We start from the raw sequence: 16,328 nt of genomic DNA on the forward strand, positions 1-16,328 counted from the left end.
TTTTACTGCAAAGGAAAGAAAGTGGAACCGGAAGAAAACAATCCACATGTCAATAGTCTGAACGTTTTGTGTGAAATCGTGCTTGAATCCAAAATAAATCCAATATCATGAAGATAGTAACATGGAATGTAAATGGCATCAGAACTCGCCCATCACTGAAGGAGGACATCGAATCTCTGGACGCTGACATTCTTTGCTTTCAAGAAACTAAAGTAACAAGTGAGATAATCTAATATACCAGTTTTAGTACATACCACGCCAGAATATGACATATTCTGGTAAATAGACTGCATTTGGAAGCCGTAGCCCTTGACTTTTGGCAAAACTCCATGTGATGCTGAACACAGACATTGTGACATGTTGCTGAGAGTGAGAGTAGAGGACGAGTTATGTTCCAGTGACTAGAGTAGACACAGGGACTGATGTGTTCAGTGAGTGAGTCTCTTTTATAAATATTCCAGCAATATCATGAGAGGGGACACCAGTGAGTACAGACAGGGTGTGACTGATGTTAAGTGACTAGAGACAGGGTGTGACTGTGATATATTGTGAGTACAGAGAGAGAGTTACTGTGATGTATTTTTAGTACAGAGAAAAGTGACTGTGATGTAGTACAGAAAAAGTGACTGTGATTTATTTTAGTACAGAGTACAGACAGGGTGTGACTGAGATGTATTTTGAGTACAGTACAGACTGTGATATAAAGTGACAGGGTGTGACTGTGACTTATTGTGTTGATGTACAGAAAAAGTGTATTTATTGTGAGTACAGACAGGGTGTGACTGTGATGTATTTTAGTACACAAAAAGTGACTGATGACTGTATTTGTAGTAGTACAGACAGGGTGTGATGATTGCGAATGATTGTATTGATTTATTGAGTACAGACAGGGTGTGACTGATGTATTGTGAGAATACAGACAGATTTAGTGTGACTGTGATTTATTGTGAGTACAGACAGGGTGTGACTGTGATATATTGTGAGGGTGTGAATACAGACAGGGTGTGACTGATGATGTAGACAGGGTGTTACTGTGGTGTGACTGTGATATTATACAGACAGAGGGTGTGACTGTGATTTATTGCGAATACAGACACAGGGTGTGACTACAGATGTATTGATGAATTACACAGACAGGGTGTGACTGTACAGATGTATTGTGAGTACAGACAGGGTGTGTGACTGTGATTTATTGTGAGTACAGACAGGGTGTGACTGTGATTTATTGCGAATACAGACAGGGTGTTACTGATTTATTGCGAATACAGACAGGGTGTGACTGTGATTTATTGTGAGTACAGACAATACAGACAGGGTGTGACAGACAGGGTGTGATGATATATTGTGAATACAGACAGGGTGTGACTGTGATTTATTGTGAGTACAGACAGGGTGTGACTGTGATATATTGTGATATAATACAGATTTATTGTGTACAGACAGGGTGTGACTGTGATATATTGTGTGATGACTGTGATTGTGAGTACAGACAGGGTGTGACTGTGATATATTGTGAGTACAGACAGGGTGTGACTGTGATATTGTACAGACAGGGTGTGATGTGTACAGACAGAGTGATGATATATTGTGAGTACAGACAGGGTGTGACTGTGATGTATTGTGAGTACAGACAGGGTGTGACTTTGATGTATTGTGAGTACAGACAGAGTGACTGATTTATTGTGAGTTCAGACAGGGTGTGACTGTGATTTATTGTGAGTACAGACAGGGTGTGACTTTGATGTATTGTGAGTACAGACAGGGTGTGACTTTGATGTATTGTGAGTACAGACAGGATGTGATGTTGCAGGGGACATGCTGGAAGAGCCTGTGGCAGTCATTGATGGCTACAACTCCTACTTCAGCTTCAGTCGCAAGAAAACAGGATATTCTGGTATGTTGACCTGGCTGTAAAACTGGAGATATGTACTGCTATGTTGTTATTGTCAGACAAAATCTATAATTGAGTGATACCCCAATCGTTTTAGGCCCAAAACAAATGCATGTCCGTTTCCTATTAAATGCTTTTTAAAAATAGGGTAGGTGGGTGGGTTTTATCTTTGTTTTTTACTTTTTAAATTGTTTTTAGTAGCACCAGGTGGGCACCTGAGAAAGTCTTCATGAGTACCATATCATGTAGTGACAATGCCTTGTGATGAAACATTGAAAGATTTCTATATAAAATCATTATTTATGTTATGTATTTGCAGGTTTTGTCAGTGAGAGCCAGTTATGCCAATTCAATGCAATGATGAGTTGAAATGCACTCGTCATTATTTTGACTTGGTTAAAAAAAGTGTGTGTGTGTGTGCTGGTATTTTTAAAAAAAATTTGGGGGTAGGGGGAGAGAGAGAGAGAAAAAGGGGGGGTAGGATAGGGTCGGTAGCGCAAAAGGACATTTGTGTGTGTGTGTGTGTGTGTGGGCTTTACATTGTGTAATGAGTACATTAATATCCCCTCAGTCCCAAACTATTTTCTTTGTTTGAAAACATATTTTATTGAAAGTTGTGAATTAGAAACTCGAACAGGGTGAGTATTTTTCTGTTTCTGTGTTCTGCATGTACTGACAACAGGCTAAAGCTGGGAACTTGCTCTCAACATGTCAACTTGAGACAGGTTCATAACTGTCAACAAAATACATTTCCAGTCATAGTCAAAGAGATGTGGAAAACCCAGTTTAATAGGACAACACAATAGGTTATCAATTAAGGAAGAAAAGTTCCCGCAGAAAAATTTGTAACCACACCTCTGCTTGATGAAACCCTGCCGGCTGGTCAACAAAATTTGTGCTTGTTTGCCGTACAAAATTAATTACAGCAACCTTATAGGACTACGTATAGTAAACTATGATATATGTATACAAAGAATGTGAACTATACTACACAAATATGCATTAAGATGTTATGAGAATAATTTGTAAAATAGTAATTAGCAATACAATGGCGAAGTTGAGGCAAAATTCCAATATTGACCGGTAGCAGAGCTGTGCAGAAAACGTGCTGCAACATGGGTAGAATATGGGCAGCGTTCGATATTAACATAGATCCTTAGGCCCGAAGCTGACTGAAAACCTCTCGGACCCACAGCATTTGTTTTCTGCGTATCCTTATGGCCGACAGCTTTTTCATCCCCAATAACTAAGAGTAGTATTTCCATATTAAAATATAGAGCCTACATATTCTGATCAGGACCCACAACTTTTTATGGTCCTGGGTCCTTAGGGCCTGCAGCGTCTCAGGGATAAGGGCAAACACTGAATATGGGTACATGCCAACTGTGTGACACATGTGATCGTTCCTTGCTTATGTTCTGACACTGCTCAGTTGTGATGGGGCACAAGTGATCAGACGGTCTTAAAGATCACATATACTCTAGGGGGTACAAATACATAAATCACTAACTGGCATCGCTATAAATGAAACCCCGTCATTAAAACTACTCACTTCGGTCTTTAATTAACTTAAATCGACCTTTTTGACAACAGTGCACAATTCTCACCCGCGAACGAACTTTCAACCAATCAGAGCGGGGCGTCTCTGTGACGTCATATGAGGAATAGATATGAGGGCCAATGCAGAATTCATCTACATTTCAGGGGGTAAATTATCTTGTTTACAGGATTGTATAAACCTGAAATCATGACAATTGTTGTGGAAAACGAAAGCTATATGTTCTCACAATCTGCTGTCATTTAATTTTGTCTCCTGCTTTGCCTAGTTTCCGAGTTACAACTTGTTTTCATAGACGATTCTGTCAAAATCGCTTGGTGTCGTTAGGCCTTATTTGTATAATGACTGATCCAAATTGATCCCATTTCTTTTTTACCTCGATATTTAATCATGTCATGTAAAAATATGACGTCTTTTACGTATGATATTAAAAACTGACATTTGATTTATTTGAATCGGTAAACTAAACAACCCTACTTTGCCATTGCTAGAAGAATCTGAAAATTTACCAGGGTAAATAGGTACATACAGTTTTAGCACACAGCAAATGCTTATATGTATTTCTTATGCAACAATGAAGTTCTGTTTGTATTCTCAAAACAGTGTCGGCCCATAAGTTTCCACAGGCAATACAGCAATTAATACTCCCTTGTTGTAACCCGTGTTAGGTGGTATAAACCTACACATGTAATTTGTCATCATTCACTTGATGGTCAGTTAATGAATTTATAACAGGTATAATTAGTGGTTACACACTTAGATTACCCGACAAAGGTTCCCATTTGGCATTTCTTGTGTCTGGAGTAAATATTCAACATTATAAACATCGATCAAAGGATTAACTGCTAACACGCTGATTGATTAATAACTTTTCTCTTACACAGCTGATTTGTCAAAAGGTAGTGTTTATGTATGTAGATTTACTAATCTATACTGAATACACTCTGTCGTGTCGGTGTCTGCGTACAAACAACGTCCTTCTTTCAAAGGATTAACCGGCAATACATTGATTAATTGCCCATTATTGGCTAACTAAATTACTGTTTTTAAAGAAAGGCGGACATTATGCAATTAGTTGCCAGGTGTGCTATCTTGGGTGGCCAATGAGACTATACACCAATGTGAAATACCTGAAAAGATTTATCACTTTTTAGTATATTAAACTGTTAAAAGACACGTCACTTGGAACAGCTGCAGATGAATGGCATATCTCAGATTTTTGTGGATATTGATGGATACATTCCTCGAACAAGGTAATAGCCTGACATTGTTCCTATAACTTTAATCTGTTTTAATTTTAATATTTGCATTTTGTTTTTATTCATTTGTCGTAGCATTCAACAGAATCATTGTTTTCGCCGTGAAGTGTAATGAGACAGACAACATACACTAGGGTGTGTGTGCGAATTATGATTCACATTGGCAAACTATAAAATGTCTAGATATTACAGTTCTGTTATAAATTCACTATAAGTATCAGCAGATCGTCTGCTTTTTATTTAGTTTCAAAATGCATACAAGTATGATAATAAACTAATTAGGATTATAAGACCGAATATAAAGACGCACATTGACTAGTATCTACATACTGGTGAGTGGACGTTAACCATGTGAATGTAGCAAGAAATTTATCGCGCAGTATTGTGACTTCGACCCCCACCTCGCTTCCGTGGAAGAAATCGTTATGTTATAAGTTGTGTCATGCAAAATCCTTTTGGTTATGATTCCAATACATATTTAACTTCACGAGTAGAAAGTAGTTTTGATTTTCTAACTTGATGAAAACAAACCATAATCTCATTAATTCTAACAGACTTTAGCCCGTCACTTTACGATTTTCAAAATGGCGGTAGCCCTGTCGAACATCCGCCAGTCTGAGGATAAATGCTATTTAGGTTTGTTTTCACCGAAGTTACAAAATCAAAACTACTTTCTACTGGTAGTAAAATATGTATTTGATTGATGGCCAATAGATTTTTGCATGATTATAACTTATAACATAACAATTTCTCGATGGAAGCGAGGTGGGTGTCAATATAATACTACTTACAATATTATTGTTACTTCGACCACAACCTCGCTTCTGAGGAAGAAATCGTTATGTTACAAGTTGTGTCATGGAAATCTTTATGGTCATCAATCATATACATATTTTACTACAACTAGTAAGTAGGTTTGATTCTTTAACTTCCGTGAAGCAATCTGAACACAAGTAAGATATCGTTTCAGGCTTCCACAACGCTCGCTTCGCACTCACAAACATAACCCATTTAGCACGAACTGCGGGGTCCTGTGGAAATCTGTGCATGGTGACACCATCGTCCGACCTCTAGGAGCAATCGACGACAACACAACGATTCGGCATGTCGTCGTTGATGTCGAGAAATCATCAAAATGATGAGCGTGCTACACACTTTCTATACAACTAACTGAAAATCGTTCCTCATATGACGTCACTGCAGTGCTCTGGCGACAGAGTTACGTAACCTGTCTATGGTTTCAGTGGCGGGCGAGAGTGAAGCAGGCGCCTTTTTGGCAACTTTTAATCGCTCGGTATTAATTAACCTCAAGTTTTTTAAGAATGAATTTGGTGTTCCGCATAAGTCTAACCACAAATCTTTCGTATGTAATAGTTAAAAGAGTACAAAAAAACAAAGTTTATTTGTTCTTTAAGATAAGACTATTTGCTATGCAGGGTTGCCTCCCTTGGGTGTGTCCAAATACTATCTCCACAAGTTCAAGTCCCATTCTTGATCCAGTGCCAGTGCCCATTGGTTTCCTAAAAGTTTATATCCATCCAATCATGCCTCCATCATTTGTCCATGCACACTAGTAGTATACCTTGATGCTACAAAAATACTGTTCACAGCAGCTATAATTCTGACTGTCATGGACTCTCAGCTCAGTTCTGTGTGCCATGATGTCTGCGACAGCAACGTACCTGTGATATATGATCCGTGGAATCTTTAGACATTTGCCTTTGAATAGTCATAGGCGGATCCAGAGTTGGTGTGCAGGGGTGTGCAACCCCACTTTTGTCCTGAAAATCTATTAAATGACCATTGAAACTCTCATGAAAACAAGTGAAAATGAACCGTGCATCCCCCCTTTCTCAAAAAACTGTATCCACCTGATAGTAATATGGATATACTGAACATTCCAAACAATGTGCCCTTGGTGCCAAATAAGCATAAAAACATTTATTAAAAAAAAGTAGAACAATAAATTATTTTCTTCAGTTCAGTTTAAACATTGCATTCGTTGCATGATGTAGTAATAATCATTAAAGCCTTTCCATCTTTATTGTTCTTGTTATCAGAATTTAAGCCACCTTTACAAACTCATACCTTATGTTGTTACTAAAACTGACATAAATGTTAATCACTGGATTGTCTGGTCCAGACTCAATTATTTACAGACCGCGTCCTATAGCTGGAATATTGCTGAGTGCGGCGTTAAAGTACAAACAAGGTCTTGTTACTTCTTTGATGGGCACTTTAGAAGCTGAGTTGATGAAGAATGATGACAATTTTTATGAATATACAGAATAAAAGAAGTTGTATATCCATAGAAATTGTCATCATTCTTCAAGGTTTTGTTAGTTACAGCATAAATTGTGTTGTAGGTGTGGCCACATATTGTCGTGAATCCTGCACTCCTGTCAAGGCTGAGGAAGGGCTCAGTGGGACCCTGGCCAGTGGGAAAGGAGATGTTGGTTGCTATGGCAATCTTGGCTATTTCGGTAAAGAAGAACTAGAGTCTCTGGATGCTGAAGGGCGAGCCATCATTACGCAGCACACTGTCAGGTAGAGAAACACCAGAAACACACGTCCAATAGTTGTCATCAGCTAGTTTACCATGGGTAATAAGGGAGTCCATGATGTTGCTGACTCAGCAGTATTCCAGCTGTCATGTCTGTCTGGTGGGGTAGCCCAGTGGTTAAAGTATTTGCTCGTCACGCTACATACAATGTGTGAAGCCCATTTCTGGTGTCCCCCGCCATGATATTGCTGGAATATTGCTAAAAACACCGAAAAACCATACTCACTCTCTCACTATGATAGCCAGCATGTTGTAACATCACCTTTCACTGTTCCATTGAACACCAAGGGTATGATGTATCCATAAGTTATAATACATGCCCTGTAGCCATTAAACACCAAGGGTATGATGTTTCCATTCGGTTTTAATAGATGCCCTGGAGCCATTGAATACCAAGGGTATGATGTGTCCATTTGGTTATAATAGATGCCCTGGAGCCATTGAATACCAAGGGTATGATGTATCCATTCGGTTTTAATAGATGCCCTGGAGCCATTGAATACCAAGGGTATGATGTATCCATTAGGTTATAATAAATGCCCTCGAGCCATTGAATACCAAGGGTATGATGTATCCATTCGGTTTTAATAGATGCCCTGGAGCCATTGAATACCAAGGGTATGATGTATCCATTCGGTTTTAATAGATGCCCTGGAGCCATTGAATACCTAGGGTATGATATATCCAGTCGGTTATAATAAATGCCCTGGAGCCATTGAATACCAAGGGTTTGATGTATCCATTAGGTTTTAATAGATGCCCTTGAGCCACTGAATACCAAGGGTATGATGTATCCATTAGGTTATAATAAATGCCCTCGAGCCATTGAATACCAAGGGTATGATGTATCCATTCGGTTTTAATAGATGCCCTGGAGCCATTGAATACCAAGGGTATGATGTGTCCATTTGGTTATAATAGATGCCCTGGAGCCATTGAATACCAAGGGTATGATGTATCCATTCGGTTTTAATAGATGCCCTGGAGCCATTGAATACCAAGGGTATGATGTGTCCATTTGGTTATAATAGATGCCCTGGAGCCATTGAATACCAAGGGTATGATGTATCCATTCGGTTTTAATAGATGCCCTGGAGCCATTGAATACCAAGGGTATGATGTATCCATTAGGTTATAATAAATGCCCTTGAGCCATTGAATACCAAGGGTATGATGTATCCATTCGGTTTTAATAGATGCCCTGGAGCCATTGAATACCAAGGGTATGATGTATCCATTCGGTTTTAATAGATGCCCTGGAGCCATTGAATACCTAGGGTATGATATATCCAGTCGGTTATAATAAATGCCCTGGAGCCATTGAATACCAAGGGTTTGATGTATCCATTAGGTTATAATAAATGCCCTGGAGCCATTGAATACCTAGGGTATGATGTTTCCATTAGGTTTTAATAGATGCCCTGGAGCCATTGAATACCAAGGGTATGATGTATCCATTAGGTTTTAATAGATGCCCAGGAGCCATTGAATACCAAGGGTATGATGTTTCCAGTCGGTTATAATAAATGCCCTGGAGCCATTGAACAACAAGGGTGTGATGTATCCATTAGGTTTTAATAGATGCCCTGGAGCCATTAAATACCTAGGGTATGATGTATCCATTAGGTTTTAATAGATGCCCTGGAGCCATTGAATACCAAGGGTATGATGTATCCATTAAGTTATAATAGATGCCTTGGAGCCATTGAATACCTAGGGTTTGATGTATCCATTAGGTTAAAATAGATGCCCTGGAGCCATTGAATACCTAGGGTTTGATGTATCCACTTGGTTATAATAAATGCCCTGGAGCCATTGAATACCAAGGGTATTATGTATCTATTCATTTATAATAGATGCTCTGGAGCCATTGAATACCAAGGGTATGATGTATCCAGTCGGTTATAATAAATGCTCTGGAGCCATTGAATACCAAGGGTATGATGTATCTATCGGTTTTAATAGATGCCCTGGAGCCATTGAATACCAAGGGTATGATGTTTCCAGTCGGTTATAATAAATGCCCTGGAGCCATTGAATACCAAGGGTTTGATGTATCCATTAAGTTTTAATAGATGCCCTTGAGCCATTGAATACCAAGGGTATGATGTATCCATTAGGTTTTAATAGATGCCCTGGAGCCATTGAATACCTAGGGTATGATGTATCCATTAGGTTTTAATAGATGCCCTGGAGCCATTGAATACCAAGGGTATGATGTATCCATTAGGTTTTAATAGATGCCCTGGAGCCATTGAATACCAAGGGTATGATGTATCCATTAGGTTATAATAGATGCCCTGGAGCCATTGAATACCAAGGGTATGATATATCCAGTCGGTTATAATAAATGCCCTGGAGCCATTGAATACATGGGTATGACATATTGATCAGGTTATAATAGATGCCCTTGAGCCATTGAATACCATGGCTTTGTTTCAGGCCGCACTGGAAAGTATGGTAAACATTACCATCCAATCATGATCAAGAGAAATACGATGGTTAGAGACAGAAGTGATGGCGGGAGTGATGGATGGCACTTCTGAAAATGATGCCATGATATAAAGAGTTACAGAATATTTCTCATAGAATGGTTAGCAGTATGGCTGTGTTAAATCACTTGTATGAGAGTTGGGTAAATGTTGAAGATTGAGTGATGGTTTATATTCCCTGCTTGTTACTTATTCCTCCATTTATCTGTACAGGAATTCAGATGGTGATGTGAAAGATTTGGCAATCATCAATGTATATGTGCCGCGAGTGGACAGTGAGAGAGATGATAGGAAGGAGTACAAACTGCGGTTCCTGACGTTGCTTCAAACCAGGGCAGAGGCTCTCCTTACACAAGGAAGGTACGTGACACTGCTTGAGACCAGGGCGGAGGCTCTCCTTACACAAGGAAGGTAACTGACACTGCTTGAGACCAGGGCGGAGGCTCTCCTTACACAAGGAAGGTATCTGACACTGCTTGAGACCAGGGCGGAGGCTCTCCTTACACAAGGAAGGTATGTGACACTGCTTTAGACCAGGGCCGAGACTCTCCTTACACAAGGAAGGTACGTGACACTGCTTGAGACCAGGGCCGAGACTCTCCTTACACAAGGAAGGTATGTGACACTGCTTTAGACCAGGGCGGAGGCTCTCCTTACACAAGGAAGGTATGTGACACTGCTTGAGACCAGGGCCGAGACTCTCCTTACTAAAGGAAGGTATGTGACACTGCTTGAGACCAGGGTGGAGGCTCTCCTTACACAAGGAAGGTATGTGACACTGCTTGAGACCAGGATGGAGGCTCTCCTTACACAAGGAAGGTATGTGACACTGTTTGAGACCAGGGCGGAGGCTCTCCTTACACAAGGAAGGTATGTGACACTGCTTGAGACCAGGATGGAGGCTCTCCTTACACAAGGAAGGTATGTGACACTGCTTGAGACCAGGGCGGAGGCTCTCCTTACACAAGGAAGGTATGTGACACTGCTTGAGACCAGGATGGAGGCTCTCCTTACACAAGGAAGGTATGTGACACTGCTTTAGACCAGGGCCGAGACTCTCCTTACACAAGGAAGGTATCCAACAAAATCCATCTGTTTTCAACAGTACAATTTAATGACTTGGCATTTCAAAAGTCTCCGATAAAATTAAGTTTGGTTTCTGTTGTAGTTATGTGATTGTTGTTGGAGACATCAACATCTCCCATCGGATGATCGACCACTGTAATCCTGACAGTGAGGTGAGTTGGTGTTAGACACTAGGTGTTAGTTACAGATTGTTTCATTATAGCTTATCTTTATGAGGTTTTCTTGCCATGCTGGAAAAATTGCTTTCTCATAAGTGCATTGAAATTGAAAATAATCACATCAATCATTAAGGATCTTATTCTTACATGTAAGTGAGATATGTTGGGGTGTATTTACTAGTTTTGTAGAATGGGGTGATATATAGGTGAGATATGAGAGGGTGATATATAGGTGAGATATGAGGGGTGATATATAGGTGATATATGAGAGGGTGAGATATGAGGGGTGGTATATAGGTGAGATATGAGAGGGTGAGATATGAGGGGTGGTATATAGGTGAGATATGAGAGGGTGATATATAGGTGAAATATGAGAGGGTGAGATATAGGTGAGATATGAGAGTGTGATATATAGGTGAAATATGAGAGTGTGATATATAGGTGAAATATGAAAGTGTGATATATAGGTGAAATATGAGGGGGTGATATGTAGGTGAGATATGAGAGTGTGATATATAGGTGAGATATGATGGGTGATATATAGGTGAGATATGAGAGGGGTGATATATAGGTGATATATGAGAGGGTGAGATATGAGGGGTGGTATATAGGTGAGATATGTGAGGGTGATATATAGGTGAAATATGAGAGGTGATATATAGGTGAAATATGAGGGGGTGATATATAGGTGAGATGTGAGAATGTGATATATAGGTGAAATATGAGGGGTGATATATAGGTGAAATATGAGGGTGTGATATATAGGTGAAATATGAGAGGGTGATATATAGGTGAAATATGAGAGGTGATGTATATTTGAAATATGAGAGGGTGATATATAGATGAAATATGAGAGGTGATATATAGGTGAGATATGAGAGGGTGATATATAGGTGAGATATGAGAGGTGATATATAGGTGAAATATGAGGGGTGATATATAGGTGAAATATGAGAGTGTGATATATAGGTGAAATATGAAGGGGTGATATATAGGTGAAATATGAAGGGGTGATATATAGGTGAAATATGAGAGTGTGATATATAGGTGAAATATGAGGGGGTGATATATAGGTGAAATATGAGAGGGTGATATATAGGTGAAATATGAGAGGTGATATATAGGTTAAAAATGAGGGGGTGATATATAGGTGAAATATGAGGGGGTGATATATAGGTGAAATATGAGAGGGTGATATATAGGTCAAATATGAGGGGGTGATATATAGGTGAAATATGAGAGGGTGATATATAGGTGAAATATGAGAGGTGATATATAGGTGAAATATGAGGGGTGATATATAGGTGGGATATGAGAGTGTGATATATAGGTGAAATATGAGAGGGTGATATATATGTGAGATATGAGAGGGTGATATATAGGTGAAATATGAGAGGGTGATATATTGGTGAGATGTAAGAGGGTTATATAAAGGTGAAATTTATGAGTACAAGAAATGTACTTGTGAGGAGGGTATGTATTTCTTAATGATATGCGAAGAGAGTTTGTATGAGTGATATACGAGTGGTGTATTGAAAAGTCAGCTTGGAGACTTGGTATTTATGAGTGAGATAGGAGGGTGTTTATTTATGAGTAAGATAGGAGGGTGTTTATTTATGAGCGAGATAGGAGAAGGTCTATTTATGAATGAGATAGGTGTTTTTTATGAATTATATACGAGGTGTGTCAGTATGAGATATTTACGAGAAGTGTTTTTTTATAAGTGATCAAGAAGTGGTGTATTTATGAGTGATATATGAGGAGTTTATTCATGAATGAGAGAGGAGAGTGTTTATATCAATAACATACAAGGAGTGTATGTATGAGAGATGTACGAGAAGTGTATTTGTGAGTGATATACGAGGAGTTTATTTATGAGTGAGATAGGAGAATGTGTAGTTATGAGTGAAATAGGTATTTTCATGAATAATACACGAGGAGTTTATGTATGAGAGATATACGAGAAGTGTTTTGTGAAAGATAAACAAGTGGTTTATTTATGAGTGAGATAGGAGAGCGTGTATTTATGAGTGAGATAATATATGTGTGTTGCCATAAGTTAGTTTTATGAAACACACAGGAACTGAGTGTATCCAATAATAAGCTTTTTCGTACTTACAACATTGTGTTTGAAGTTTACTGTTTATTCGTCTCAGGAATTTAACCTTCGACCTGACCGTCAATGGCTGAACAGGTTCTTATGGAGTGAAGGTCAAGATTCATCACTGGAGGTCAAGGATGAACAAGAGCTGCTTCAGATTTCAACCCCAGATACAAAAAGTGGCCAGTTTATAGATTCTTTTCGGTACTTTTATCCTGACGAGAAAGATGCCTTCACCTGCTGGTGCACCCTGACATCATCAAGAGTCACCAACTATGGCACCCGGCTTGATTACATCCTTGGAGATGCAGGACTGGTTAAAAGCAGTCTGAAGGCTTGTGTCCAGATGGTGGAAGTGCAGGGTTCGGACCACTGCCCGGTGAAGGCTGAGTTCAGTCTAGCCGGTGTGGCAGCCATTAAAGCTCCATCGTTGTGCACAAAGTACATGCCAGAGTTTGCCGGGAAACAGCAAAAGTTATCTTCCTTCTTTGTCAAAGCTGCAAAGAAGGAATCCGTAAATGCTTCTGAAGAAGTCATTGAACTGACCAGCTCTCAGAGCTCACAAGAATCAAACAAAAGTGTTGAATCCAACCCTGAGAAGAAGAGACCATTAGTAGAGGATTCTGGGAAACCTGTATTGAAGAAACCCAAACTTGAATCGAAGAAATCTTCTGAAGAAGGAAAACAAGCCAACTTGATGAGTTTTTTCAGAAAAAAACAGCTTGCCAATACCAAACCAGAACCTGTGAAACAAAAGTCAAATGGTGACGAAAAATCCTCCGATATAACAAACGGGGAGAGGATCCAAGACAAGACAGTTGACAAGAAGCTTGTTGAAGCTTCCGAGAAAGTGGTCAAGACCACAGACACAAAACCTGAAACAGTGAAGTCCTCCAGTGCCGCGTGGAAAGGTCTTCTTGGGGGGCTGGGCAAGCCACCATTATGCAAGGGCCATAAGGAAGCCTGTGTGATTCGGATGGTGAAGAAAGACGGCCCGAACAAATTCAGACAATTTTATGTGTGTGCACGAGCTGAAGGTCACAGTGGCAACCCAGAGGCTAGATGTGAACATTTTGAATGGCTGGACAAGAATAAAAAGAAGAAGCTATGATTCCTATCTGACACCAAAAACAATACGTGTGATTTTAATAAGGAATTTTAGGGTATCATACTCCCACCCTTTCTACATGTTTTTCAGAATGAACACATAGAGAGGGGTGTTTGATAACAAAAAATAAATAAAAAATCAGATTTGTGTTTCCAGGCAACTAGATGACAGAGTGAAAGGAAATTGTTTTATTGATATTTCATAATTCATGTATCATTATGATGAATGACAAGCGTGTTTGTACTAACATCACAGAAGTGCTATTTTCCAAAGACATTGCCACATGTATATTAGAAAAGTGAGAGAATAAATGTTTACAGAGACATTTGAGTGTTGGGAGAATATCTGTGTTTTGCTAATTATAAAAAATGATTAATTCTCAGGTATTTTGGGGGGGTATACAGCCATTTATGGTTGAATGAAGCTCAGTTCTAGTGTTTTTGAGTTTATTGACATGTCTGGTAACTATGGATTTGGTACCTTTTTCTTGGTCACCATTGGCGAAATGAAACTTGTGTATTGAATTCAGAAATTGTCGTTCTTAACAGCGTTGATAATTTTGAAATATGATTTGATTTTGGAAGATGATATGTAAGTGTGATCCTACATATCACAGTGTTTTTACCCCAATATTCCAAGTCAACTAGTTGGCCATATCGACACCTTACTTCAGTAATCACTGCCAAACAAAGGATTATAACTGTAGCAATGACCGATTTGTGAACAGCAAATTGTCTGGATGGAAGAGCTCATCTTTTCACCAGCTTGTCACATCTCAAAATCTCATGTTAATGCCATGTTTGTTTAAAAGTGCAGCAAAATATGCTCCATTTATTGTCATGCCTTGGTACACAAATGATTTTTAATGGTTTAAGTCGTGTACTGAACAGCAAGTCTTTGGCCGTTTGGGCTCAACTTCTCAAAGTCTTGTCTCTGAGTAATCAATACTGGACTTATGTCGTTGACCTGGGATGCGCAAAGAAGGCAAGCACAACTGCAGAATTCCTGCAGAAGTCTGCAAATTGCCGACTGAGACACATATTGTGTTCCTCCTGCTGTGTTCTACCAGGTGTCCCTTAAGCCCTTAGGCAGTTATCACGTTGTGGAAAATGAATTACCAATCTTACCACAAATACTGCATTAAACATCAAGCAAGACATCTTCACCCAAGTGTGTAGAGGAACTGCAATGTTTCATTTCCTCTCTTCACTTAGTTCAGGGTCATAAAGAGGTCTCCAGCACCAATGCTTATCTCGCAGAGAAGATGCCTTGGCCGCTCAGGTCCACAGATCCCCACCTAACATGACCACGCAGTCGTGTTTGACCATATTTGACCATTTCAAACAAAATACTGCAATGACGGTCATTAGTTTGTGTGAAAATCGCTGCGCCAAAGTCTCTTTGAGGAATGTGGGTCGGATTGCTGACTGTGTGCTGGCAATTCGGTGCCTGACTCAACCCAACATAAGTACTAGAATCTGTACTTTATTGTATGTTTAGTTTAATCCCAAAATAACATGTTTCTCTTTCTAGAACATGACCCTGGTTGAGTGCCCGGGGGATGGTTCCTGTTGATATTCCAGCCACTGACAGGCTGCCATGACATATTTGTCACTATACTGACTGGATTAGTAAACATCCTCACACCCGCACGCTGGGTCGTGTGAATTCTCTGAAAAACGTTTCAGTTTCAAAAACAAGGATTACGTTGATCTATACATGAAATTTTTTATTTACAAATTGTACAAACAATACTGGTATATCATCAATCATGATACAAAAAATCAGTTTAGGTTGTGTGAAGAATTGACTCTTTCATAACACTGTCATGAAGTACCATGTTAAAGATTCAACAAATACATGCTAACAGAAAACATGTTTCAGTGGAAAAATTATCTATCACTACACTGTACAAATTACTACATGTCCATATGATGTGTGAGTGAATAAAATCAATCATAACAATGATCAATGAATGCTTGACAGAGACGGTAATAAGAATCAAACATGGCCCCTAATACACATACACTGTCCTGTTCGTGATATACTACAGAAAATATACAAAATAGGTCTGTCAACTAATAGGGTTTCATGAGACAAACTAACTGAAAT

At 39.3% G+C, this 16,328-nt stretch overlaps 1 protein-coding gene across 2 annotated transcripts; it reads left to right on the forward strand.

Moving 5' to 3' along the window:
- LOC124270212 (DNA-(apurinic or apyrimidinic site) endonuclease 2-like) lies at nt 1-14,541 on the forward strand. 2 transcript variants are annotated; one of them, XM_046705249.1, is made up of 6 exons: nt 1-219; nt 1,811-1,894; nt 7,075-7,255; nt 9,977-10,123; nt 10,932-11,001; nt 13,164-14,541. In XM_046705249.1, exons 1-6 carry the CDS (start codon nt 108-110, stop codon nt 14,217-14,219), a joined length of 1,650 nt encoding a protein of 549 aa, XP_046561205.1. In that variant the 5' UTR covers nt 1-107; the 3' UTR covers nt 14,220-14,541. The 2 variants fall into 2 exon arrangements, with proteins under 2 accessions (XP_046561205.1, XP_046561207.1); XM_046705251.1 differs by having other exon boundaries at nt 107-212.
- Nucleotides 14,542-16,328: the final 1,787 nt, after the last annotated feature.

The sequence above is a fragment of the Haliotis rubra genome, unplaced genomic scaffold, assembly GCF_003918875.1.
Source record: "Haliotis rubra isolate DU_JTF1 unplaced genomic scaffold, ASM391887v1 Scf15, whole genome shotgun sequence".
Lineage (NCBI taxonomy): Eukaryota > Metazoa > Mollusca > Gastropoda > Lepetellida > Haliotidae > Haliotis > Haliotis rubra.